Source organism: Hippichthys cyanospilos, chromosome 19, assembly GCF_059441005.1.
Source record: "Hippichthys cyanospilos isolate Australia breed blue-spotted pipefish chromosome 19, RoL_Hcya_1.0, whole genome shotgun sequence".
Lineage (NCBI taxonomy): Eukaryota > Metazoa > Chordata > Actinopteri > Syngnathiformes > Syngnathidae > Hippichthys > Hippichthys cyanospilos.
Genome location: NC_142387.1, coordinates 6,982,697 through 7,009,817, shown reverse-complemented (window position 1 = coordinate 7,009,817; position 27,121 = coordinate 6,982,697). Strand labels below are relative to the sequence as shown.

The 27,121-nt window shown below is 38.3% G+C and overlaps 2 protein-coding genes across 6 annotated transcripts in view; both read left to right on the top strand.

Annotated features, from left to right (window-relative positions):
* The window catches only part of arhgap29a (Rho GTPase activating protein 29a), a 30,502-nt gene extending 24,191 nt beyond the window's left edge, over positions 1–6,311 (top strand). For all 3 annotated transcript variants that reach the window (XM_088402446.1, XM_088402445.1, XM_088402447.1), the window contains 6 exons: positions 354–542; positions 1,077–1,214; positions 1,353–1,588; positions 2,672–2,987; positions 3,085–3,202; positions 4,712–6,311. In XM_088402446.1, coding sequence (XP_088258572.1) covers positions 354–542; positions 1,077–1,214; positions 1,353–1,588; positions 2,672–2,987; positions 3,085–3,202; positions 4,712–5,601 — 1,887 coding nt within the window. In that variant the 3' untranslated portion in view covers positions 5,602–6,311. The remainder of the gene's footprint in view (positions 1–353; positions 543–1,076; positions 1,215–1,352; positions 1,589–2,671; positions 2,988–3,084; positions 3,203–4,711) is intronic.
* Positions 6,312–7,856: 1,545 nt separating this feature from the next.
* Positions 7,857–27,121, top strand: part of abca4a (ATP binding cassette subfamily A member 4a) — a 31,970-nt gene continuing 12,705 nt past the window's right edge. For 2 of the 3 annotated variants that reach the window (XM_088402443.1, XM_088402442.1), the window contains exons 1-21: positions 7,857–7,988; positions 8,066–8,178; positions 8,285–8,378; positions 8,448–8,589; positions 8,683–8,822; positions 12,010–12,137; positions 12,327–12,524; positions 14,796–14,885; positions 15,303–15,537; positions 15,864–16,003; positions 18,348–18,464; positions 20,142–20,339; positions 23,073–23,278; positions 23,354–23,530; positions 23,611–23,833; positions 25,039–25,260; positions 25,358–25,562; positions 25,644–25,721; positions 26,076–26,246; positions 26,499–26,676; positions 26,778–26,909. In XM_088402443.1, the coding sequence (XP_088258569.1) occupies positions 8,113–8,178; positions 8,285–8,378; positions 8,448–8,589; positions 8,683–8,822; positions 12,010–12,137; positions 12,327–12,524; positions 14,796–14,885; positions 15,303–15,537; positions 15,864–16,003; positions 18,348–18,464; positions 20,142–20,339; positions 23,073–23,278; positions 23,354–23,530; positions 23,611–23,833; positions 25,039–25,260; positions 25,358–25,562; positions 25,644–25,721; positions 26,076–26,246; positions 26,499–26,676; positions 26,778–26,909 (3,140 nt within the window). In that variant the 5' untranslated portion in view covers positions 7,857–7,988; positions 8,066–8,112. Of the gene's footprint in view, positions 7,989–8,065; positions 8,179–8,284; positions 8,379–8,447; positions 8,590–8,682; positions 8,823–12,009; positions 12,138–12,326; positions 12,525–14,795; positions 14,886–15,302; positions 15,538–15,863; positions 16,004–18,347; positions 18,465–20,141; positions 20,340–23,072; positions 23,279–23,353; positions 23,531–23,610; positions 23,834–25,038; positions 25,261–25,357; positions 25,563–25,643; positions 25,722–26,075; positions 26,247–26,498; positions 26,677–26,777; positions 26,910–27,121 lie in introns of those variants that run through there. The other variant, XM_088402444.1, reaches the window with a different exon arrangement.

The following is a 27,121-nucleotide window of genomic DNA, read 5'->3' as shown; positions in this document are numbered from 1 at the left end:
TGGCCACATATCCCCACGGAGCTAGAATTAATCAACTTGACTCAATTATGGGGCATAGCCAGTGGACATTAAAGACCTTGTATCCGTCTTTAAAAAGCCCATCACCTCTGTGTGCACCCTACTGCTTTATTTGAGGTCAGATTTCTTTTGATATTTATTAGAAAACTGTATACGAACAAAGGGTTAGAAGAAAGGGTCATGGAAATGTTCTCTCCTGAAATGTGGTGTGTTATGTAATACCGCTTAGGTGCTTTGACAAGTATGTGACGGAAAAATGCAAGTGCTTGTTCTTGGAATGGCTCAGCAATTGAAACTGTTCAAATGACGTTTCAAATGTTTCAATGTGTTTCCAGTGTTCATTAGCCTGCCATAAAAAGTGCCTGGAGAGCCTGGCTATTCAGTGTGGTCATAAAAAGCTTGAGAGGAAGCTTCACCTTTTTGGTGTGGACTTCATGCAGACCGCAAAGAACAGCCAGGATGGCATCCCATTCATCATCCGCAAATGTACATCGGAGATCGAGACCAGAGCACTCAATGTGAAGGTATTTACCAAGAAAAAAAAAAAAAAGTATCTCAGACATTATTCACATTTTGTAAAAATCAGCACGATCTTAATGATTAATCATTAGGGATGGGATGAGATTTTGTACGACAAAGTCTTGCAAGATTATAACACAAAAGATTTCTCATGCATGTACAGATCTACTTTATTTTGGCTGTTTATCACATGGGATACATTGAGGAACGTATTTGATTACCGGTATTTTCAAATCCCTTGTGTGGTGATATTTTGGTTTTGCAGTAAAAGAAAAGAATCGTAAAATAAAGCAGATGAGGCAATTTTCCTCCTTTTATGATAGATTATGATTATATATGGACGCTAGCTTCTTAATTTTCTTCGTATGCTCAATATAAAGAAAACAACGGAAAACTGGAAAATTTATATTAGGAGTTTTCAAAAATCTTGTCTCAATCTCATGAAACATATCTCATGGAATTTGTGTCATCCCATACCTATTGATCATAATTTTTTCCAGTGTAATACATTAATTTAAAAATGTTTTTGGGCTACAAAGGGTATCTACCGCCTGAACGGTGCCAAGTCTCGCGTTGAAAAACTGTGCCAAGCATTTGAGAATGGCAAGGACTTGGTTGAGATGTCTGACCTTTACCCCCATGATATCAGCAATGTGCTTAAACTCTACTTGAGACAGGTAAATATTGGCCTTGACCATCTAGTTCCATTTCACATTTAATTTCTATAACCATCTGAGAGTGCAAACTATGGGGAAATTATTCCCGTTTGTTTAATATTTTACCTTCTTGATTTGCTATCCTTTTTCCATTTTTAGCTTCCAGAACCACTCATCCTTTACCGCTACTACAACGATCTTATCGGTTTGGCCAAAGAAAGCCAAAGGAAAATTGTGGAGGATTTGGAGGCATTTCGCCACAGCTCCTCTCCAGTGACCCCAGCTCAGGTTGGCGTGGAGCTCAACCGCATCCTCTTCAAGCTCAAGGACTTCTTGAGGCAGCTGCCGTCGGCTCACTACAATACACTGCAGTTTCTCATAGGGCATCTTCACCGGTAGGCTGCTCCCAGCTAGAAAGTATTTAATAGTTCAATATGTGAAAGTCACTGATTTTGTTATTTTTTTGTAAATTGGAATACAGGAAAAAGTGCTTTGTGCATTTATCCTTAGAATAATCAACTAAACTACAGGTGCTCTCTGCTTAGGACTGTCCCCACATGCATGATTTTGATCTCAATGCCACACAATCAATTTACTATCTTTGCACATTGAATTTGGTATATGTTAAATAGAATAGCATACCAGTACAGTATACCATATTTTCCGCACTATAAGGCGCACCTAAAAACCTTAATTTTTTTTAAAAAGCTGATAGTGTGCCTTATAATCCAGTGTCCCTTATATATGGATCAATATTGAGATTGGGATTCGTAGATGGGAAATGAACTGATAAAGTAAGCTTTACCTGTTTCTTTTGTGTGTTTACAGTTGAACAAGGTCAACTGAGTCATTATGGTATTGAGACTTTACAGTTATTATTTGAGTTATTATTCTTATTACTTTGAGTATTGCTATATTATGATTGAAAAAGTTTTAAAATATCTCATTAATTGAGTGTGTCCCTTATATATGGAAAAAGTTTTAAAATGTGTCATTAATTGAGGGTGCGCCTTATAGTGCGGAAAATACGGTACTTTAAATATTTTATAAATATTACACTGCAGTTACCTTGAGTCACAACATATCCAAGGCCAGTCAGTGATTACATTTTGGCTCATATCACAAAGCAAAAAAAAAATAAGGTCAGTCAACAGATCGTGTTTGCAGAATACCTTTAAAGGTTTCCTTTTACTGTATTTAGTTGGCCCCATTAAGATTAGGGGAAAAAAAAAGATTCACAGTGTTTACATATATTTTTTTGTATAGCATATTTTAATTGCTATAATTTTACTGTCATTTTCAGACAATATCCATCATGCATTATATGCTTAAAAACACGAGATTTACAGATTTACAAAATCACCAAAACACTTAAAAGCATTTACATTTGCTTTTTTACAATATTGAAGATTTGTTACTGAAGACACAAGACTTGCTATAAGAAAACGGAGGCCTTATAATATTTATCTTTCCACCAGAGTGACAGAACGATCTGAAGAAAACAAGATGCCTGCAAAAAACCTTGGTATTATCTTTGGTCCAACTCTCATCAAGCCGAGGCAGGCAGATGCCGACATGTCCCTTTCTTCGGTGGTGGATTACCCCTATCAGGCGCTCATAGTGGAGCTTCTAATCAGACACTACCAAATGATCTTTGACACCCCCCTGAGTCCCCTTGCTGGCAACTCATCCACAGAAGTTAGCGCTCAACCAATATTGGACATGCGTCCCGCTCACCAGGAAAAAGAGCAGCGCCTCAGTAGGCACTCAAAGTCTGTGGGCGACATCCAAGAGGTAAACAGGAATTTGAAGAAAGAATACAAGTTAATAGATGCTAAAGGTGACAATGATCAATCACCTTCAATCATGTTTTCTCTACCACACATTACAGTTGAGCTCCAAGGATTTTAAGAGACATTCCTCCACTCCTCCATATAACTTGATGCCTGATTATAAAGACTCAGGATTGCTCCTTCCAGACAATCAGGAGGGGAAAGCCTCTGAACCTGGTTAGTATTTCTATAATTACAAAACATTGCATCTGTATGCTTATCGTGGTAATGTGCATCTACAAGTCAATCTAGTCTTTGAATTGTTAGTTATAATTAGTTTATGGAAGGGCGGGACTGCGGAATTTGGAGTTATCCTTTTGACCTCTTTATAGGGCGCACCTAAAAGCCTTAATTTTTTTATAAAGCTGATGGTGCGCCTTATAATCAGGTGCGCCTTATATATGGATCAATATTGAGATTGAGATTCGTAGATGGGGAATGAACTGATAAAGTAAGCTTTACCTGTTTCTTTTGTGTGTTTACAGTTGAACAAGGTTGGTCATATAGACATTCAGTTATTATGCTATTGAGAGTTTAGAGTTATTTGAGTTATTATTGTTATTACTTTGAGTATTACTATATTGTGATTGAAAAAGTTTTAAAATATGTCATTAATTGAGGGTGCGCCTTATGTATGGAAAAAGTTTTAAAATATGTCATGAATTTATGGTGTGCTTTATAAACCTTTAGTGCGGAAAATAGGGTAAATTCATAATTTGTCAAAGTATTTGCAAGTTTATATTTGAAAACATGTTTAAACTTTTTGCATGTACATGTAAATGCTAAAACTACAGCCATAATTGGGTCTGTGGGGTCTGCTTATGTGCAAGTCAATACCCTCTGGGATTATGGTAAAAGAATGCTCTGTTTTTAGTATTTAGGCCTCAGAATATGTTCAAACATAATTGCAAGTATGTTTAAACATATTCGTCAAAAACATGTATGCATACTTGCAATGTTGTTTAAACAAATGTTCCAATGTACTCGGTCTTTAAATGTTCAAGCAAAATTGAAAGTATGTCTTTGGCATATATACTTATGCTTACTTGTAAATATTTCTGAACACATTTGTAAATTAAATTCTAAAAATGTAGCACAACACAGGTGTTCTTTTGAAATCGCATGTGCAAGCAAATAAAAATGCTATGTTTTTAACATGTACCCTACAAATAGTTTCAAAATTATATGCAAGTACATTTAAATATTGTTTGTGCTAAACACAATTGGACATACTTACAATCATTTAAACATATAAATGTGATGTGTTTTGACAAAACAAGGGAATTAAGTGTAGAGTTACAATATATCAATGCCTCAATTTTATATTTGAATGAACTTGCAAAGACGTTTCAATGTGTTTGCTAATTTGTTTAAAAGTATTGTATTTGCCTGTCAAAATTGTGTACTCCACATTGGTAGTCACACGTCATTGTAGTTAAATTAAAAATAAATGAAAATCAATGATGCTACCCATAATGATTTGTACAACATTTGAATTAATTTGATTTGAGAAATACTGCATAGCTTAAGCAATTCATATATGTTTTGGCCATTTTGAGTCCTGTGGAGAAGAAATACATTTCAAATTTTATTCACAGTAAAAGTTTGGCCACCCTAACCTGCAAAATCGGTTTGTTGTTTTGAGCCATATTCTTACTGTCTTACTTTGTCAATTTCTTTCTGAAGGTGACGAAATGGATTCCAAGGCCTGCAATGGGGTCAGTGATGTCCCAAAGCCTAGCGAGCGAACCCTCATCCGCTCTCCTCATGTCACACCCACCACCAGGGTTTATCTACGAACACACCGTAACAAGTTCTCCTCCCGACCCGCCAGCATGCCGGTAGAACGTAGCCAAGGCCGAGATAAAGAAGACGAGACCCCCTCCCGGACTAGCTTGCATGAAGATGATAGAAAAGGAGACCGTGGCTTCCACTCCATAGAAGAGGTGGACGAAACGGAGATGACCAAATTGCGAGCCGGCACTCACTACCGGAGCACTTGCATTGATACCCAGACCTTGCGAAGAACTTGGGACAAACAATACAAACACCACGATGTTGCGTCGAGAACTGCCCAAAATGTTTCCAAAGCAGAAAGCACGGGAGATGATGCAAGTGCCATATTGCCCCTTGAAAACTCTCAAATTTCTGCGACCCCCTACCCTAATGGACCTTACAGCATGTCTTCACGACCTGGAAGGACATTAAGAAGGGAGGAAAATGTAACCAAGTACAACATTGTTTCAACGGGTTACCGGGCTTCCAGGACCCTCCAACCGCCACCCGGAACATTCTATAAGCCTCCGTCAGAAAGTAAAGCTAAATCACTCCGTGCATTAGCTAACAGCGTTGAAAATGAAGAGGGGGAGGATGATGATGAAGAGGAGGAGTTAGAGATTGAAGTGTCGGTGGATGAACCCCTTGAGGAGGACGCTGAGGCAGAGCAGGCAACCGCCTTCCCTTCCCACAGCCCGAGTCCAGAGGACACGGGCCTAAACCAGGCCAGACCTGTATACCAGAGACTGAGATCCAGGCACCTCCAAGATGTTGAACACCGAGAAGCTCATTTTGTGTGACACTTGGGTCACCAGAGATGAGATGTCACAATGCGACATGCCTTTAAGAGACATCCGCTTTGACTCTATCGAGTACAAAACAAATGCAAACAGAACGCACTTAAAAGGGTGTATATTTTTTACGACGTCTCGATCACTACACTGGCACAAGGTTGTCCTATTTATAATTCTGAAACTGTGCAATTGTATTTTTTGTGTATATTTAGTAGTGTTCTTCTGGACTCATTGTTTATATACCAAAAAGTATGTATTTAACTAGTTACAATAGACTACATAGCCACAACGCTGAAAGGAACAAAAATGGCGCACTTCATTTGTACAGATATCAGTTAAACTGTGTTGCTATCCTTTTTTCATACTGTTACAGAGAAGAAATCATTTTGTCAATATTGCTCTATCAAGCATTAAAAAAAATCCTCCGTGCAGCACTTGTATTGAGATACTATTGCTCATGGCATGAACATTGTTTTGGAGTCCTAAGAACATAAACAAAAGGAAATATACTCTTCGTTTTACCACAGAAATAGGTTCAAACCTTACATTTTTGTAAGTAACAGGATCTACTTCAGTTGTTTAAATGCTAACATTTTTTATGGTGACTTGCAAGGTTTGAAGAACATTCAAATGGTTCAATGTAATAAAGACAGGTACAGCCGAACAAGAATACTTTGTAAGTTATTAAAATAAATATATCTTGCAACTATAAAGCACTATAATGTTTTCTTTTCATATTACCGCCACGTTGAACACCACGTTATGTTTATACTTGTTTGTCTTGAGAGCTGTCCAATTTTTTTTTTTTTCATTTTGTTGCTAGGTGGAGGTAAATATCTGGGCCAAGAAAACAAGTCTGGCGTGTGCCAGTATGTGTACGGAAAATAATTGACAGTGTCGTTCCTTCCATTAAGCTATTATTGTCAATGAGGTGATTTTTTTTTTTTTTTTTCAAATCATCAATTTAGTAATATTCAACTGTGGGGTCAAGCAATCTTAAAGGCAAGGTCCCCATTCTGCACATAAATAATGGCATTTCTGCCTCTAAAATTTGAGGCAGGTACATTTTTCATCTGCCCTTCTAAATATTTGCTCATGATGATAGCTATGAAAACTTTACAGCAGATACTGTAAACAAATGTACTACAAAGTTGTTTGTCGCATTCCAACATACTTGGTGAAATCATTTGAACACGTTTTACCCATAATTCCACATGGTACATATTGCTATATGTTTGCAGTACATTAAAGGCAAACTGATATTGTTGTTCAATTTGGTTAAAGGCTTCAGTAAAATCTATTGAACATATATATGTGAAACACTAAAACATGCATATTTTTTAATGCCACGTGGTAGACTATTATATTTGCAGGGCAATCGAATCAAACACATAAATAATGTTGTGCAAACATACTTAGAAAAGTCCTTCGAATATATTTATAAAACCATAAAATCAGTGTCTCTTTTTCCTATAATGCCACATTACAGTGTATACATTGCAGTATTTTTGCAGTACAATCCCAGTCAGAAGTGTTTACTCCACATTGGCAGTCCCACGCTTTCATAAATATGCACATCAAACACGGTACACAGTTTTGTTTTGTTTTTGCATAAGAGTAGTTATAAATGGTGACACACATACAGCAGCGAGAGACTGCCTATGTGGAGTGAGGGTTTTTTAACGATTTGTAGTCTGTGCTGCAGTCTTTCAAATGAATTAATCAAGTAATTCAAACGTACTGATAAATTAGTCCCAATGCATTTGTAAAACATAGGATAATATCTAATACGGCATTTTTGGCATTAATCCCAAAGGTATTTGCATGTGCACATCATTATCCTGTCGCGTTTTGAGAAGAAAATGCTGCTTTTAGCATTTAGCTTGTTGACAAAAACTTAGATTTAAAACATCGGAACAGCTTCACAGTACCTTCAAATAACTTTGCGGTATCTTTGAACCAATTTTGCTACCTTGTTTGAACTTCTCATATGTCACAGCTCAAACAAGTTTACTTCATATTGGTAGTTCCATGCTTCCAAAAACACCAATGCAATGTCATTCAGAATTCAAATAACCACTAAGTATACACAACAAAGAACAAATCTACCTACAGTAAATTTCCAATGTTTTCAGTTGTATATGATTTGACCAGATAGGCCCATAAGAGTGGTAGGATTAGTGAACCAGGTGGTTGGGTCATGTCAGCCTCAACACATGGATGTGAGGTGTTGGCTGTCTCTGCGCTGAGAAAGGAGATTAAATCAATCTGCTTAACGATTCACAAGGTCTACAAATTAGCTGTGTTAGCAATCTTGCGCCGCATTCGGTGGAATATGTGCTGTTATGTGGTCTTTATTAGTTACCAATCACCAAGGCAAGCATTCGTCTGAGGTAGGTGTTGCAATTATACGGTCCTCATGTATTTTATTGTGTGTGAGATGCTTTGGCGTACATTTGGTTGGATGCAGGCCTTTTTGCTATTGCGAGCCCCTTTTGGGGGTGAAACGGAGGAGTCATGGGGTCGGGAACTCAGGTCAGACTCCTGCTGTGGAAGAACTGGACCGTCCGCAGGAGGCAGAGGGTAAAACCTTTCATATTGTTCACTGGCTTTTATCTCTAAACGTGCCAGGAGCTTTTGAGTTTTGTAAATTACATTGCACTAAATCCTGGTGGTTATTTTCAACCAGGTGCGTTTCCTCATGGAAATCATGTGGCCTATTATTTTATTCATGGGGCTTGTGTGGCTACGAAGAGTGAATCCACTCTACCGCCAGCACCAGTGTAAGAAGAACACTGACCTATGTGAACCGTTCTGTCTTACATGAGTTAATTCTATCTGGTCTTCTTCAGGCCACTTTCCCAACAAAGCCATGCCCTCTGCAGGGGTCCTACCATGGATCCAAGGAATCTTCTGTAACGCCAACAATCCTTGTTTCCAGTACCCCACTCGTGGCGAATCACCTGGCTTGGTGTCCAACTACAACAACTCAATGTGAGCTTTATTTTGACCTGTGTGTTGCACTTACCATTCAATGGTTGAAAAAACATGATACATAGATGTATCTCATTACAACTTGTTTCTCAGATTGGCACGCTTCTACTTGGATGCCCAGGAGCTTCTTTTTAGTGATCCAAAGCTTCTGCCCATGGGACGACTTTGGTCGGAAGTGAGAGCCATGAGTAACTTCATGGACATATTGCGTACCCGTCCGGATAAAGTCTCAGGTCAGTTCTTCAAACTGCCACCCGCTGATTTGATTAAAACCTATGCTACTGTATGTTCACACCAACACACAAATAACCATTTCGCCACACTTCATTTGGTGGCATTTCATTGTGCAACTGAGCAGGGAATCAAGTGCTTCTTTCCCGCCCCTTTCGTTGAAAGAAAGGGGCGTTGGTTGGATGATAACTATTGTGCAGTTTACAGTGGGTCAGGAAAGGAGACCACCGCTGAGCACTTCCACTTCTTTTTGGGACTGTGGCGTAGCCAATATTTTCACCTACAGGAAGTGCTTTATTTACGTTTATGTGACAAGCTTGTTAGGCCATATTCCCTGGTGAGAGTAGCCTAGGCTAGGCTAGCTTAGCCTTCTTCATATTTCTTGATTATCTCCAGCTTCGTTTCTGTAAAAATCATGTTCTTACATCTTTCGTTAACATCGCTAGCAATCCTGGGACCCATGGCTCACCCATTCAAGTTTGAATTAAGCAGTAAAATGCACAATAAATAATTATTTTTAAGCACTTAGACGCGATCCAGTCCGTAGCATGCTGCCATTTTGACAGTGACGCTGACCAATAGCAGACCAGCCTCTGAGTGACACGTTTCAGCGCAGGCAGTTCTGGGACCAGAAAGTAACGATGACATAGCCCAACATGACACCGCACCAGATGTCAAGGAACTTAGTGATAATCGCCTGGAGCAAATACCAAGTGAACACCAGGAAAATAAATCCACAGATTCCACTAAGAGTTTGCAAGATGTGGAAACTGCAGAAGCCCGTTTGTGGGAGAAAAGGCAAACTGGTGGACTCTAACACAGTAAAAGAAGAGCAAGGAGAAGCTATCTCTGCTCCAGTCAGGGCCTGAAGAGGACTGAGAACTGAAGCAACTGCGCCTGAAATGATGCCAGAGAAAGACGTGGAGATAAAGATGACTGGAACTTCAGAAATTAACACCGTCCAAGAAGATGTCAGGACAACTAAAGAGGACTCTGCCGTGAAGCCTAGGCAGGAAAACCATACACACAACCAACCGTTGATCCACCAGAGCCATAAAAGACGATTGACTTGGAACAACCCCTTCTACCAGCACCCACTAGTAGAAATATAAGAGGCAGAAAAGTCATCTCTGAGACAGTAGAGCTCGAGGAACTTGAAGAAGTCACCTTTGAGACAAAGGATCAGTCCATACTGACAGGACTCCCTTAGTTGCAAAGTCTAGACTCCAAGAACCAACAAAAACTTCTAGGGGTACCAGGAAACATGTTCAAATTGTTGATGTAGAAAAACTTGACCCAGTTGAAGAATCACCACCACAAGTTTTGGAACTTGAGCAAGTAAGTGAAGACACTTCTGGCATTGCAAAAACAAGACGAGGAGTACGAAAACCAATATACCGTTTTTGTAGACTATAAACTGCACTGGCGTATAAGCTGCAGCAGCAACAATTATTACAATTAAACATAATTAAAATTTACTTTACAAACTGGTAGATTGTCTCTTTGTTTCTAGCAAAAACAAAAAACAAAAACTGCCTATGAGCTAGATGGGACTTTAAGCCACGGGCTCAAGTCATGAGATAAAAGTTGTGTCTTTTTGGACTATAAATCCCCAAACTATGGTAGTTTATAATATGTGCAATTTGTGCAATGTATCACACCTATTGACATTTATGTTATTTACAGATGATATTGGACTCTGGTGAGAAAATGTAGCATATTCTGGGTATATTCACTTCAGAATTTAACCCTTGTGCGGTATTTTGGGTCATTTTCTTCAACATCATTCTTGTAGTATTTTAGCTGAGGGACGGCACATTCCTCGTAGTGTGATGACGAAATTATCATGCCATGTTGAACATTGACATGTTGTCACCAAAGTAAAAACATGACTTGATGATAACAAAAGATCAATTAATCTTATAGGACAAAAATAAACTTTATTTGGAAATGTTAAAACAATAAACCATATAAGGTTACAAATAGAAGATGTAGTTATATAAAGAGTTGTAGAAACAGATTAAGTTTCTGGGGGTGATTGTGGGCAATACAATCTGCTGGAAACTACACATTAAATATGTCATATCCAAACTTTCAAAAAGCTCTTTGGCTATTTTTGGCATCCTTTTTTTTAACACCTTATCTTCAATGTTACTCACACTTTTTTTTTTTTTTACCATATGTCTGTGTATCTTAACACTGTAACTGGATTACATCACATGGGTTCAAGAAAGATACGTAATGTAAGCTGCTTACTTTCACTGGTGGCCCCAGTGTTTATTTGGTGGGAAAGCACTTCACGTACCCCAACCAGTGTCCTCATGAGGCACAATAAAACCCCATTTACCATCTCATGAGACACTCTGCCAACAGTAAAGTTTTTGTATAAACAAATACACTATGGACACTGGTGCGGTTATTTTTAGTGCAACTCTTAACGATGAGTTTGGGAAGAGAGTGAGGGCCTTTCCTTTTGCAATAGTTATGTCAGACAACTCTCATGACATAATATTAAACAGACCTAAATGAAAATATGAGGCCACATTTCACCAGAAGCGCAGTTCTCATGAGCCCCAGGGAGATAATGTTAGATCATACCAGGATGCAAGTTATGTAAATATATTGTATATATATATATCCTCCTGAGACCCAGCCTATTCAATGTAATTCATTGGTGCAATGATGTCTGAGACAAGGGATTCTGGTTAATTTGTTGAAAGCTTCACAGGGATGCACAAGCTAGCTTATCATCTAAAAAAACACTATAGCAACGTGCCTCATAGTCTTCTCATCCCTTAATATATATATATATATATATATATATATATATATATATATATATATATATATATATATATATATATATATATTGGTGTGAATGGAAGGGCCAAGTGTGAGATTAGTCGGGCGACCCGCTGTCACCTCCTGAGCCACAGCCATCCCCATGAAGGCAGCTTCTTAATCTCGGTTTGAACTTGGATTGGGAGCATACAGCACTTGGTTCAACTTGAGAACAGATGTAAGACTGGACAAGCCTTGGAGCATCACGTGGGAGAGTATTTTGAAGCAACTTGAAATTCATACCTTGCTGATAGGAGGAGAGAACATGTTTTTCTTTTTTTTCAAGCCCATTGAACACTCACGCCCACAACAGCATACAATAAATCTCACTTTTCCCCTTCCTCACAGGCCAGGGAATCCAGGTGGAGACGATCCTTAAGGATGATGAGACTCTGACATCATACCTTCTGAGAGATGTTCCACTGACTGAACATGTGGTTAATCAACTTGTCGCTGCCCAAGTCAGACCTGAACAGGTAATTACTGTATTTCATTACACAAGTGGGTTCAAATGGGCATTGGAATTCTAAACCTTTAAGATGACTTTTGCTCAAGCAAACATTCAACATGTATATTCATATGTAAATCAATATTAGGATGTCCACTGGGATGTCCTCAACTAAGAAGTATCATTTAGTTTTAATGACCTTGTGCCCTTTTCCTAGTTTGCTTTTGGGGCTCCAAACATTCATTTAAAGGACATTGCCTGCAACTTGAACCTCTTGGAACGATTCCTCATTTTCCCGAACCGCAGGGGACTTCTTGCAGTCCGCAACGCGATGTGTATCCTCAACGCTCAGCGGCTGCAGACCATCGAGGACAAGTTCTATGCCAACGTTGACTTTTTCAAACTTTTCCGAGTGGTCAGTGCAGCCTTCCACGATTTTTATGCTTATACACGTATAATATTTTTTGAATGGGTTATTATATGATATTATACCCAATATCCCACCGGTTAATTAAATAATCTAATGAAATTTTATTTTTTAAGGCGCATAACACAATATTTTTCCCGACTTGTTTATTTGCCAATTATTGTTGTTTATTCAGTATTGTATAATGAGTAAAAAATATAGTAAACAACAAGTAGTCAACAATGAAATGCTGAATTGTTGACAGAACACTGCAAAAAATGTATGACAAATGTTGTTACAATCGTTTAACAAAAAAAATCTGTCAAAAAATAAATAAACTATAGTATTTGAATAATACAAGTAGGGCTGTCAATATTATTCCATTGAATAGTCTATTGATTCAGCAAGTCAGAAAAAACCTGAGTGTATTTTTTTATTCCCAATGTGAGTTAATTTTCCAATTATTCCATTCAACTACTGGTTTTATATATATATATATATATATATATATATATATATATATATATATATATATATATATATATATATATATATATATATAGTATATTGCCTGCAAATTATAATGGGACCCAATGCAGCAGCTGTGTGGAAAAACTGCTGCTATGAATAGCCAAACTTGATACTGACAACAAAGCTTCAATCCAGCTATTGTACAACAGTTTATATAACCATCCTTATTAATCCTTTAATTTAATAAGCCAACAGCTGTGTTTGTAAAAACCTTTGAATGGAGAAAACCCTCATTAAGCTGTGCTGAAATGAAGCCCATTTGAGTTGGTAATCACTCAGCAAAACAAAAAAAAAAACAAAAAAAAAGATTTGGAAGGACGTGAGCCCGGTTGAAAAAAAGAGGATCACACCCGACCTTTTGTCCAAAGAATAACTAATTACCTGAATATTATTGTGATTCATACATCTGACATTTTGCTTTAAGGTGCAGCATACTGCCAACCTGAAGGTGTTTTAAATTTCTCATCTGGTGTTAAATAAAGTATGTTACCTTAGCTTGAAAGGTATCTTGTTACCCTCAAATAATGCAATCCATTTACTGTATCTTCTCATGGTTTTACCTCAGAAGCTAGACCCGAGTACAGAACCTGTGAAACGGGCCAGCATTAGCAGAGCTGTCAGACATCTTTTTGTAATTAGCTTAGAGACGAAACACTCCCTCCTTAATGATTTGAGGCTGTGGCTTGTAAACAAAGTCTGCATCTGCAGACTTAGGGCCGCCGGCTTCCTCTCCATTCATCCACAGTCATAATATAAGGTATACCACTAGCACATCACTTTAGTCACATCACATTCTGTTATACTGCCTTGATTTACGCATGTACAAGCACGCACGCTGAGATAGAGCGATATGGCTCAAAGGAAGGATGTCTCCTCTGGTCTTTGTCTTGGCCTCGTCCTGCTTCCTGGACTTCTTGCCTATTGTATGGAAGAGTTCAATCACGTTGTTCCGAAACTTTGGGTCAGGACCGAAAAAGGACTCGGGATCAATTTTTAGAGCAAAATGTGCTAAACCACATCACTTTTGACAGTTTTCGTATGTTGTTTTGTTACCCTAACCGAGGTTTTAATAATATAGCTGTGTTAACTTGTTAACCTATGATGGGAGGCCAAAGCATCTCACTGCCAATATATCAACTTACTAGCTCCTCTTTTTCAAAATATGAATATCAAACTTTTAACATTAAGATATCATCCATTCTATCCATCCCTGACTTGCTCAAATGTGGGGTATTCTCGAGTTTACTTTAGCAAAGAGCTTTGCTGTGGACCATCCCATTAACCTCTTTATTACTATTGTTACCTGTGTGTGAAAATGAGTGCTTTGCGTTTATGTAATGGGCTAAAATTGAGTTGCTTCTGTAGTAAGCAAGCTCTTTCCAAAAAAGAACTTTTGTCACTGTACCTTCAATAATTAAAGGTTGTTGGGGCGTTTAAGAAAGTAACATTTTCCATTCATTGAATCGACAGCCCTTACACCCCACAACAGGAGCCAATCAATGTCTATTTCAGTGTGTCATTGACCTAATTGGCCCGATGCATAAAAACAGATCCAACCAGCATTAAAGACAGTGGAAATTTAGAGATCAAAAATCAGATTAACATGATTAAAAAAACTCAATGACAGTAATTAATTAATCATAATTAATCTGTTCTTTTAAAACCTCCATATATACACTATACTGTATATGAAGTGCACACTTTACTGTTTATTTTGATGTGTAATTTTGTTTGTGTCCCTTGCTCAAGCTTCCTCGTGTTTTGGACAGTAACTCAGAAGGCATCGACATTCACTTTTGGGTCGAAGTGGTGTCTAGCGCCTCAGACAAACTGCGAGAGGTAACTGCTTTTGTGAATTCCTGTTGAGCCCTGTTCCAAAGTTCACTGTTTTCTATTTTTAGGAAGGCAGGAAAACGGTTGCTTCCGTTTGCCTCCGTTTTTACACAAACACAGATGTGGTGTTTGTGGAGGAAGCTTACGTCAATATAGGAAGGCTTCTTTTCCTCCAAAAACACTTACAATAGGTGCATCACTAGCATCATACTGTATTTACAATGAAGATAATGCTGAATAAACAATATAACACCTTTGTTCCTATAATGTTTTTATCATGTTTGTTAATCCGTAATTTGATTTTACAGTGTAAAAATATAGGCCTAGTTGATTTTGAACCTTTGGTTTTTAGCTGTTCCTCATGAACATATTTTTTTTAAATAAATGTGTGCTTTTCATTCCTTTTTCCAAATGTCCTCCCAGTTGTTTGAGAGAAGCAGCACCCAGGAGCTCTTCCAGGTCATGACTCCTCTGTTCCAAAGCGATCCTTCCTTCAGGCAGGTGATGGCCGCTGCTTCCAGCCTTGTGTGCGGCTACACCGAAGGAGCTTTCTCCAGAGTGGCCTCTTTTAACTGGTACGAGGACAACAACTACAAAGCTTTTCTTGGGATCAGCAGTGGCAGAAGGCCTGGCCAGTACACGTACGATAACAGCACCAGTGAGTAGAACATGCTCTTTCTTATGTATGTCGTGAATAGGAATAGTACTATATGTTAGAAGGAATACTCTCGTATTGTGCACCTTTCAACTACATTACATTAGTTGGGGTATATTGTGCTTGTCCATGATATATATATATTTGTAGTTTTTGCTATTTTCACGTTTACCCATGATGCTTTGCAAAACTGTCAAAATAGAAGTCTTAATGAAGTTTTAAAATATTCAACTAGGCAAGAATACTTGCTTGGCGCGAACAGAGATTGACACCTCGTTTTATAATCGGATTGGAATGCATGGCCCATATAATGCACTTTTCCCCTCCAGCTCATTTCTGCAATGATATGATGAACGAGCTGGAATCCAACCCCGCCACCAGGATTGTATGGAACTCCCTTAAGCCCATGTTGATGGGAAAGATTCTCTACGCCCCTGACTCACCTGCTGTCAGAATGATCATAAGAAATGTAAGAAGCTTCTTTGAGAAGGTCCTGCTTCGTATTGCCTCTATACTACCAGAAGCACATAAAGAAAGAGTAAACATAAAAGATTTTCCAGGTTATTTTTTCTACTCTACTACCTTCTTTGATATTTTGTAGAGCAGAGCAAGCACGCTGCAGGGTACAATGACTTCCCCCCCAAAAGGGGATCAACTTTCCTCATGTCTTGTCACAGTCTTTGTATCTAGTTGTAGATACTTGTTGGTCAAAGCGCCTCAGGGGGCGTCAGTGGTCATGGATGGCTTGGTTGCAATAGAGGAACACAAGCCCATCAGCCGCTGTGACTGTCACACAGTCGACTGGCGCCATGGCTTTTCTGGTGTTATGGAAGCACTGAAATTTGCCCCTAAAGAATGTGCAATCGCACATGCCGCCCTTTAGTGCCAATCGTTTGTTTTCGCTCCCCTCCCACATTGGGATCCTAATTGCACCAAAGTGACTAACGGTCAAGAGGGTTCCATTATTTGAACCGAAAACATGACTCAAGGCCTATTGGTTCGTTATGCATAATTAGCATATCCAAAATACACACGCACCAAATGCGTAATAAGTTATTAGTTGTTTATTGATTGGAAACCAGCCAACAGTAGAGGCATTTTTGATTCTTTCTCAACCAGTTTGCTATCAGTTTAATATTGTTACAAATATGTATGTTCTATTGTTATAACGAAACTTTTCTAAATGGAATAAAATTCGTTTTTTTAAGTCCAGGAATGTACTGCAATCGCTCATGAAAAGAAAAAAATCAATTTTTAAATTAGTTTTTGGTGGGGCTTAATAATAAAAATAGCAAAAATATAATATATAAATATAATATAATATAAAAATAACAAAAATATAAAATAAATAATATTTATTTATTTTATATTTTTGCATTTGTATGTTTGTTTATGTTTTTTGTTTATGCAAACTTTTCCCTCAAAACTGAAAGAGCCTTCATAAAATCTAAAAAAAAGAGAAAAAATGAAAAATGTATAAAAAACTAAATTTGTAAATACATGCTAAAATGATCTTACTTACTAAAATCATGTATACTGTGTATATACATAATATTTTTCAAAAAGTTACTATAGGGAAATTTAGGAACAAAAAAAAACACATTTCAAAAAAAACATTTCTTCTGTTTTGGGGGGAAAAAACATATTATTCCAAAAAAAAAAGATGTTGCGTTTAAAAAACTTTTTGAACACAAAAGTAAGTAAATGTTGTTCTTTGCCAGGACTAATAGAGTATGACTATTTTTATGGTCAGATTCAAGATGAAAAAAAAAACCCTAATCTCCAAACAGAACATAATACAAAGGACCATTTGAATAGAGGCATGAAATCCATGTCCATACTGTTATGCAACAGCTTAACAAATACAGCTGATGAATGGTTTCCTCTTACGTAAATGGTATCACAGAAGTATTTACTTTGAGTTGGATTATATCAGAGGCTTTCCCTCATTGGCTGAACCAGAACCCTCATTTGCCTAAATTTAGCAACGACATATCTGTACAATATACGCACCAACTGTAGGTGCCGAATACTGCAGCAATATTTACTCAAGCCTTTGATGTTAACAACCGCGTAAAGCTAATCATGTGTGTTTAGCACCACACCCTAGCATAAAAGCAAATATGCATTTGCTTCAAAAAAACATTCCATTTATTGTAACTCAATGCAAGTAAGTTAAGGATCATGCTGTTTGGAGAAAAAAAGTGACCTTAAGGAACCCCTCCACTGCTTATTTCTGCTGCTTTAAACTACCTCAGGAATGAGGAAGCTCACACTTGTGGGAACCTGACTAAAATTCACTAGTCTGGGTGAAAGCATTGGACCAACGGCCTCTATTGTCACCCCGGCTCCATTGTCCCCATTGTCACCCAAAATCAGACGCACAGAAGAGGAAGGCGTTTAATTGGGTGTACTCTTGAGCACGTTCACCCCCCACTGCACATGAGTGAATGCTAAAATAGCAAGCGCCTTTTGCTCTTCACACACACGCACAAAGCATTGTAGTGACACATATTCAGAATTTTCACCATAAGCTTGCGGTAAATATTTGAACTTTTTTCACAGGTTGTGTTTGTCGCGCACTCGCCGGTTTATCTGACGCTCATGGCATTCTTTGTGTGAGAACGTGTGTGTTGCCTTTGTAAAGCCTGTTTGGGGAGAGAGTTTGGTGTGGGAATGTTTTGAGGCAGAAGCTTAAGTGGATAACGTGCAAGTGTTTGGCGGTGTTTCACACATGTAGAGTATGTACTAATTTGCATACAAGCACACCTGCATTGAAAGCATACTGTCTACTTTTCACATCTGTCTTGAAGGCCAATAGTACATTCGAAGAACTGCAAAGGCTGAAGACAATGGGGAAGGCCTGGGAGGAGGTGGCTCCACAGATCTGGGCTTTTTTCCAAGATGGAGTGCAAGTCAAAATGATACGGGTACTGTATAGTGGAAATACCTGTGTAACACTCACTCACCTGACATCTTATTTCAGCCATGACCAAAAAAATCATGATTTTTCTTGATAGGCCAGGTTGAAAAATAAACACATATTTTAGCAAAATAGTGAACATAAAAACAAATTGGACAGTTTTCATAATAGATTACTGGTAAAGGTGAGCTGTGATACAACATTTATGTCAGTGTCCTTGCATTAACAGTGAAATCTCAATTTCATATTAAATGAATATTGAAATTGGAAAAGTATTTATACTTTACATATTTAAAAGCTTTACTACTGCAGTACACATATTTACTTAAATCTTAAATTATTACTGTATATCCTATACAGTAACTGTACTGTTGTTCCTTTCCGTTCCTGTCCATTTTGCTGTAGTTTCACGGAGAGTCGCAGTTATATTTGCTTGTAGCTGACCAGACATAATAACAATTCGAGTTTACACTTAAAATTCTTTTTTACTACAAAACAAATCTAAGTAAAAGATTTACAATTGCATGTGTGACTTTGAGGAAGCCCAACCCGTGATTGGCTCGATGGCACGAGGGCAGGGCAGGGGGTGTAATCTACTCCACCCCCTACTGCCATGGTCACGTGAAGTAGCGAGGGATCACTATAATCTAAGAATGTTAACATGTTACTTAAAAATACATAACAGTAAAATACGTAAGTTAAAATGTATAGTATAAATGAATATACTTGCGTAAACATTCCAACAAATAATTTGTCTGAATATACTTGCAAAGTTGGAATGTATTTTCACAAATTTTGATTGTGTGCTTTCAAAAATGCTCTAAGTACGTCTGAATGTATTCGCTGATACGGTCCAACATATCTATAAGTACTGCACAATCTGATGTATAATATGTGCATTCAAATGGATAACGCGTTCGAAAACACTTGCATATACTTCGAAACATATTTGCAGATATGTTTGAACATACTTTAAAAAAATGTTCAGTTAAATGTACTAGCAAATCCATTCCAATGTATAATACATATGTATAATATGTTGTAATGTACTTGTATATATGCCGGAATGTATTTGTAAACAATTTTGGACGTAGATTCAAATACATTCCAAACACATTCGTATGTATTTGCAGATACGGTCCAACATATTTCCAAGTTAATTTCTACGTATAATACATACGTTCAAACATATAATACAGCGTACTTGCATATACGTTAGAACGTATTTGCAGATATGCTTGAAAATACTTTCACATGCGTCTCAAATACTTTGAATGTATTTACAGGTACAGTCCAATGTATTTGTGAGTACATTCCAACGTGTAATAGTACGCATGTTTCAACATATTTGCTAATAATATTTTGCATACTCTCAAGTACGTTCCAAATACATTTGAATTTATTTGCTGATACGGTCCATACCTATACGTTGGAATGTATTTGTCAATATACAGTACAGTATTTGAATGTATTTCATTCATATAATATGTTGAATGCCCTTGTATATATGTTAGAACATATTGTGAATTTTGAAAGTACTTTGAAATACCTTCCAAATACGCTCAAATATATTCAAATAATTATTCCAACAAGCTGCCAATCAAAAATGTTTATTCCAAAATGTCAGTTCCATGTTTCCAAACTTTATAATCCTTTAGTTGTAAGGGTGCCTCTTCTTTTACAGGACACTTTCCGAAATCCGTCAGTGATGGATTTCATCGACCGGAGCCTTGAGGAGGCTCCTTTCTCCACCAAACACATCCTCAACTTTCTGCATAACGGCCCATCAGAGGAGCGGCTCGACAGCATGCCTGATTTTGACTGGCGGGATGTTTTCAATCTCACTGACCGTGTCATTCGGATGCTCAATCAATATGGAGATGTGAGTGCACTGTGAAATATTTTTGTACTGTAGCTTAGAAACCTTTGTAGCATCTGTGATTTTAGCCTTTCCGGAGGTACAAAAAAAAAAAAAACCCAGCTACTTTTGAGAAAGGGATGTGTGGGTTAAGCCAGGTTTCCAAATGAAAATAGGGTGTCAGGATCATTTGTTTTGGTACCCACCCACCTATTTGAACTCTTGACACTACAATTCACCTGAAGTGTCACATTCTTGGAACGGCCCATTCATCGAATAAACCGAGTGAATGCAGGCCCGTCACTTGTTGATTTCATTAGCCTGCATGAAGGAGCACTGTTGTGCTCCATTTTGACATGATGTGAGCATTTGGACAAGTTGTCTTTTCATTTGGCAATTTGTCCTCCATCTCCAAAACTTGGCACCCCCCAGGTGGGACCAGAGCCAAAGCAACAGACGAGCTGTCGACTCGCTTCTGTTTATGCTGATGGAGTGGAAGCCCTTCCAAAAAAAATAGAACAAAGCATCACAGAACTTTACTGGTGAGGGCCCTCCATCGCTAAGTGGGCCAATATATTTAAAACAAAGTCCAAATCAGCCGTTTTTCCCCAAAAAGAGCTTATCAGGATGAGGGGGTCTATCCCACTGGGGGGTGACAAGGGGGGCACGGTTGGGTGGATGGTTAGTGCTCTTTGTTTTTGTCCAAGTTTAAGCTTACAGCACTTGAGTGTGACAGGGAGAGTGGGAACGCCTCAGGTTGATTAGACACAGCTGTCACTTCACCCGCCATCTTTTATACAGCAACTACAATGACCGGGAGTTGGAAGGCTGAGCGGTTGGCTGTTTGCGCATTGGTGGCATGCGTGCGAATCACGTTATACACCGGACCTATAGTATTGATGTGGAATGTACTTTAGCAGCTTTAAGGATGCTGTTTGGAATGAACATTATTTTAGGGGAACTGTTTTAGGAGAAATTCCCATGTATGTGTATTCATCTCAGAAAATGAACAGAAAAAAATAGCTGGATGAATTACTCTGTGCATAGTATGTATTAATGCTCTGGTGGTTAGTTATACTGTGCATATACTTTCAACTTATCTTAATGCATATATATATATATATATATATATATATATATATATATATATATTCAATAACAGCTTGGCCTGGCCTTTGTGTGTGGAGTTTGCATGTTCTCCCTGTGCTTGTGTGGGTGTTCTCCGGGTACTCCTGTCTCCTACGACATTCCAAAAAGGAGATGGACACTTCAAATTTCCCTCAGTTGTGATTGTATCAGATGTTACTTGGACGATCATGATTTACAAAAACAATCGGAAATGTGGACTCGTCGGACCACACTGTTATGTCCCAGTCTAGGGGCCTAGGACACAACATACGTAATGGGCCCCGCCTTCCCCAACTCCCAAGCAGCCAGCCGATAAACCAGATGTTTGGAAAACAAAAGATATATTTATTTACATGACAAAAGGATTACTGAAAGATAGGAGCAATTAACTCAGGGTGAACCAAGGCCAAAACAACAAACAAAACAATCTGTCTTTGCAATAACCAAACTAACCTAGCAAACAAAACAACCAAAAGACAATAGGCTTACCTCCCTAGCTCCAAATACAGGAGGAAAGAAAATGTACAACAAAAACGGCGGTTCACCCCTACTGCTCGGTTTTCCACAAAATATCAGTACAAGTGCATGGCTGGTTGGGAGCGAAGGAGGACGAGGGAGTTGTCTGCCATCTCGGCTCAATATATAGCAGGTGTGTGACCTGCCAATCACCAGCAGCCAATCATGGGCCTTCCTGGAGCCGACCAATCCTTTCACTGCTGGGGCACACCTAAAAAAAAGATGCCAGGAAACAGGGGAAAAAGAAACAAAGCAGGCCGGTACCGGAGAGCAAGACCCCTGAGTGACCCCACCCGTAACAACACCATACTTTTTCACTTTGCATCTGTCCATTTAAAATGAGTTCAGGCCCAAAGAAGGCATTGAGGTTAATAGATGTTGCCGATAAATGGCTTTCTCATTGCATGGTTGTGTTGCAACTTTCACTTGTAGGTAAAAACTGCATTGACTGACTGAGTGTTCCTGGGACAACACAGTAATATCATTTACACATTTTTAATTAGTGCCACCTGATGGATCAAGGATCATGGGCATTCGATGTTGGTTTTTGGCCAACAGTATTTAGTTTTTGACACTTACATGTAGAAAGCTCTCCACATTCTCAATTTTTTTTGTTATTATGGACTGCAGATAATGGAATTCCTCAATTCCTCTTCAATTAAACTTGGAGAAACATTGTTCTTAAACTGTTGGACTATTTTTCTTCTTTTATACACTATGATGACATTCACTTATTTCTAATTAACCTGTTCACCAGTGGAATGCTCCAAAGAGGTGTTCTTTGAGCATTCATCAACTTTCCTCGTCTTTTGTGCCCATGTCCTAGCTTTGTTGAAACGTGTTGCAGACATCCATTTTCAAATTTGCAAATATTTGCACAAAAAACAGAAAGTTTAGCATTTTAAACAATGCATTTCTTGCCTTTGTAGTCTATTAAGTTGAATATAGGGTGAAAATCATTTGCAAATCATTTTGCTCTGTTTTTATTTCGATTTTACACAATACCCCAGTTTCATTGTATTTGGGATTGTACATTTCTGCTACCACATAAGAGTTTTGTCATGTCTCTTATCCAATTCTATGTATTTCTCTCTCACCCTGCCCCTCTTAAAGTGTGTGATCCTGGATAAATTTGTGGCCCTACCAAATGAGGACACAGTAACTTATCGGGCCTTGGACCTCCTGGAGGATGGCAAGTTTTGGGCGGGTCTCATCTTTGTTAACATGCAGCCTTGGACCACCAAAGTCCCTCCTCATGTAAAATTCAAGATCCGCATGGATATTGACACTGTGGAGCGCACCAATAAAGTGAAAGACAGGTAGGTTAGAGCAAAGATCAGAAAATATCATTTTATGTATCATTTCAGGGAATTAATAATCTGTATCCCTGTAAGGTATTGGGATCCAGGCCCCAGAGCAGATCCTATGGATGACCTGCGCTACGTTTGGGGGGGTTTTGCTTATCTTCAGGACATAATAGAACATGGGATAATAAGGACTCAGACAGGGAAAGAGTGGCCTTTGGGCGTTTACCTGCAACAGATGCCCTACCCTTGTTATGTGGATGATCTGTAAGTGGACACAAACAACACACATTCAAAACACACATTACCAAAAACCTATGGTCCATTTGTCCATCTAATTTCTCCAGCTTCATGCTCACACTGAACCGCTGCTTTCCCATCTTCATGGTCCTGGCCTGGGTCTACTCAGTTTCCATGATAGTAAAAAGTATTGTCCTAGAAAAGGAACTTCGTCTCAAGGAGACCCTCAAGGTGATGGGGGTCTCCAACAGTGTCATCTGGTCCACTTGGTTTATTGACAGCTTCCTCATGATGGGTGCTAGCACTGCGCTCCTCACAGTCATCATCATGGTGAGGAGGCCAAGTCTTTCAAGTTTCTGTTTGGTGTGATATTGTCGTTCCGTGTTCACTCCCTTAGTTTCAATGGCAGGTGACAAATGAAAACTTGCCGTACTATGACGCTGAGCTTTTCTTACTTATTAATGACTAAGAATGGCACAACCGCACTGAGATTGTGCACATGCCGTACAAATCATTAACAAAATGATAGCGAAGTCCATGACATCATGGGAATTATGTCAACAGCTATGCCAATCATTAACGTTTGTGCCAAGTTAAAGTTGGACTATTCTGAGTGACATGCACTCAAGCGGCCCCTAATGGCAATGATCTAGAAAAATAACTTTTCAAAAGAGGGTATTATGTTCTAATTTTACATTCGTAGCCCTTTCTCATCTAATAAGTCTCAGCAGCAAAAATCAAGCAAAAAAAAAAAACAAAAACTAAACTAACTATTTTTATGATGAACCACAGTTCATTACAACAGATATTTACACAGAAAGATGTTTTTTTTAAACATTTTATTTAGAATTTTTTAAATTGCTCGCTTACAGCAACATGCTATCTTCAACAGACTGAACCTGGAGTTAAATGGCAGTTCAAACTCAAAATCAATCGTTCAACAGCATCTTCTGTCCCCCTGTTTAATTTTATTTTAGCGAACATATATGCATTGTACATAATATGAACAAACATGCATATGTAGTATATACAGTCCTATTTATATCACATTTAAACATTAAACATTTATACACCATATTATTACAATCACGTACACATTTTTTTTATATTTTTGATACTATATTGTTAAAACTCTTTTTTTTAATTAAAAAAAATAGCAAAATCATTGATTCACGTCTTTTCAATTTTATCTCATGGTTGTTTCATAAATTCATCATTCCTTCAACAGATACACAAATGTGCTTTACAGGTGGATTATCTCAATAAGACGCAGGTTTCAAATCATGAGAATAAAGTGGCAGTTTATAGTTCAAAAAATACGGTATTTGTAATGGAACCTGAAGTTCAAGCCACCATTTATGGCATGTTTACAAGTGGAGGTGGCCTCTTACACTAAATTACGGCCAAAATCTTGTCAGAAGAAATTGACATCAGTTTCAAAGATTATTTTAATGGTCCCATACATATAGAAAGTGCCGTGTTTACGACACTGACGTACAAATTTGATCCCTTGCTTTTTTCTGACTGGCTTTCAGGGAGGAAGGGTACTGAACTACAGCAACCCCCTCATCCTCTTTCTCTTTCTTCTCACCTTCACCACGGCCACCATCATGCAATGCTTTCTCCTCAGCGTCTTCTTCAACCAGGCCAACCTGGCAGCAGCCTGCTGCGGAATCATTTATTTCTCTCTCTACCTGCCGCACCTCTTCTGCTTCGCTTGGCAGGATCGCATCACCAAAGACATGAAGATCCTGGTGGTAGGCGGAATATCTCAGCATCTGTAAATTCCACAGATATTTTTAAGTTTATACACTTAAATTGACACTTAAATACACTGAATATCTTCTCCCTCAGAGTCTGATTTCCCAAGTTGCCTTTGGTTTTGGGACAGAGTACTTATCTCGGTATGAGGAGCAAGGTCAGGGACTGCAATGGGACAACATCCAGACGAGTCCTTTGGAGGGGGATGAGTTCTCTTTCCTCACATCTGTCTGCATGATGGGCCTGGACACATTGCTTTATGCTGTACTTGCCTGGTACCTGGACAACATTTTCCCTGGTCTGTTTGAATGACAGAAATGTGGTTTTATACATAAATATGTGCAAACATTCACAAAATGTAATTTGTTTAAATTCACAGGCCAGTACGGGATTGGCCGACCCTTCTATTTCCCCTTCATGCCTTGTTATTGGCTCAACACTGTCACTCCAGCTTCAGGTAGGCCTTTTCCCATTCAAACATTTGTCCATAATTTCACTAGAGATGTTCCATACTCCTTTTCTCATACGGTTACCTTTATAAGTACAGTGGTACCTCTACTTTGGAACACCTCTTGTTATGAAAAATTCAGGTTATAAAAGCCTCTGTGGAAAAAACATTGTCTCTAGTTACAAAAGAAAATTCAGGATACGAAAGGCGACATTGTTGGATTATAATACTGAGACACCAGCGCTTGCTTGAACAAGCCTATAATGTAATACGTCATCACAAACCGCAATGTCAATACATTACAGTTTTTGATGCATTTTTATAACTGCATGAGGGTTAATTCATATTTCTCTTTCCTTTTAGAAAATAAACAAGAGCTTTCCAAGAATGGCGTTGACAACCTAGCATTCAAGGAACCATTACAAAAAGAGGAGTTGGAAAACCATGAGAAAGCAAAGAATGCAGAAGCAACTAGTACATGTGAACACAGAGACCAGCAAGAAGTGGCAGGACAAGAGAACCAAGAGACAAAAGGTACATTATAATATATTTCTTTGAGTTAGATCTTATTCAAGACGCTTATTAAAAATGTGCGCACATGATAGACATGCATTAGAAATGATTTTCCTTGTAGAATATTGGCACTTACAATCAAATGTGAACTGACACGTGGTTTGTCCTGTTCACAAGCAAATTAACAAATTCTCCACATTGTGATGCTTGGAAACAGTTGGTATTATACCTTCTCCTTGTCATAACAATTTCATCACTGTCAACACTATATAGAACAGGCATTCTTTGAGGCAGAACCAGCTGACCTGGTCAGGGGCGTTTGTATCCAGAACCTGGTCAAAGTGTTTGACAGTCGCTCCAACCCTGCTGTGAATGGCCTCACTCTCAGCTTCTACGAGAACCAGATCACTGCCTTTCTTGGGCACAATGGGGCTGGCAAGACCACCACTATGTACGTGTCATGTAGATATACTGTACTGGGCAATCACAATGTACACATGGGTGGGGGGTAACGGTATATCACTCAACCCTTTTTTTTCCACTATCTTCTAGGTCCATCTTGACTGGTATGTTCCCTCCCACCTCAGGCACAGCTTCCATTTACGGGAAAGACATTCGCACGGACATGGACACCATTCGGCTGTCTCTGGGAATGTGCCCACAGCACAACACTCTTTTTCAGTAGTATGTGTTTACCACCTAATTCAATTTGCGTGTGTAGTGTGTTTATATATATATGTATATATATATATATATATATATATATATATATATATATATATATATATATATATATATATATATATATATATATATATATGGATACGTGGATGTATATTTGTATATTTGTGCATATATGTGTACACGTACAATATAAAAATTTGTATATAGACATT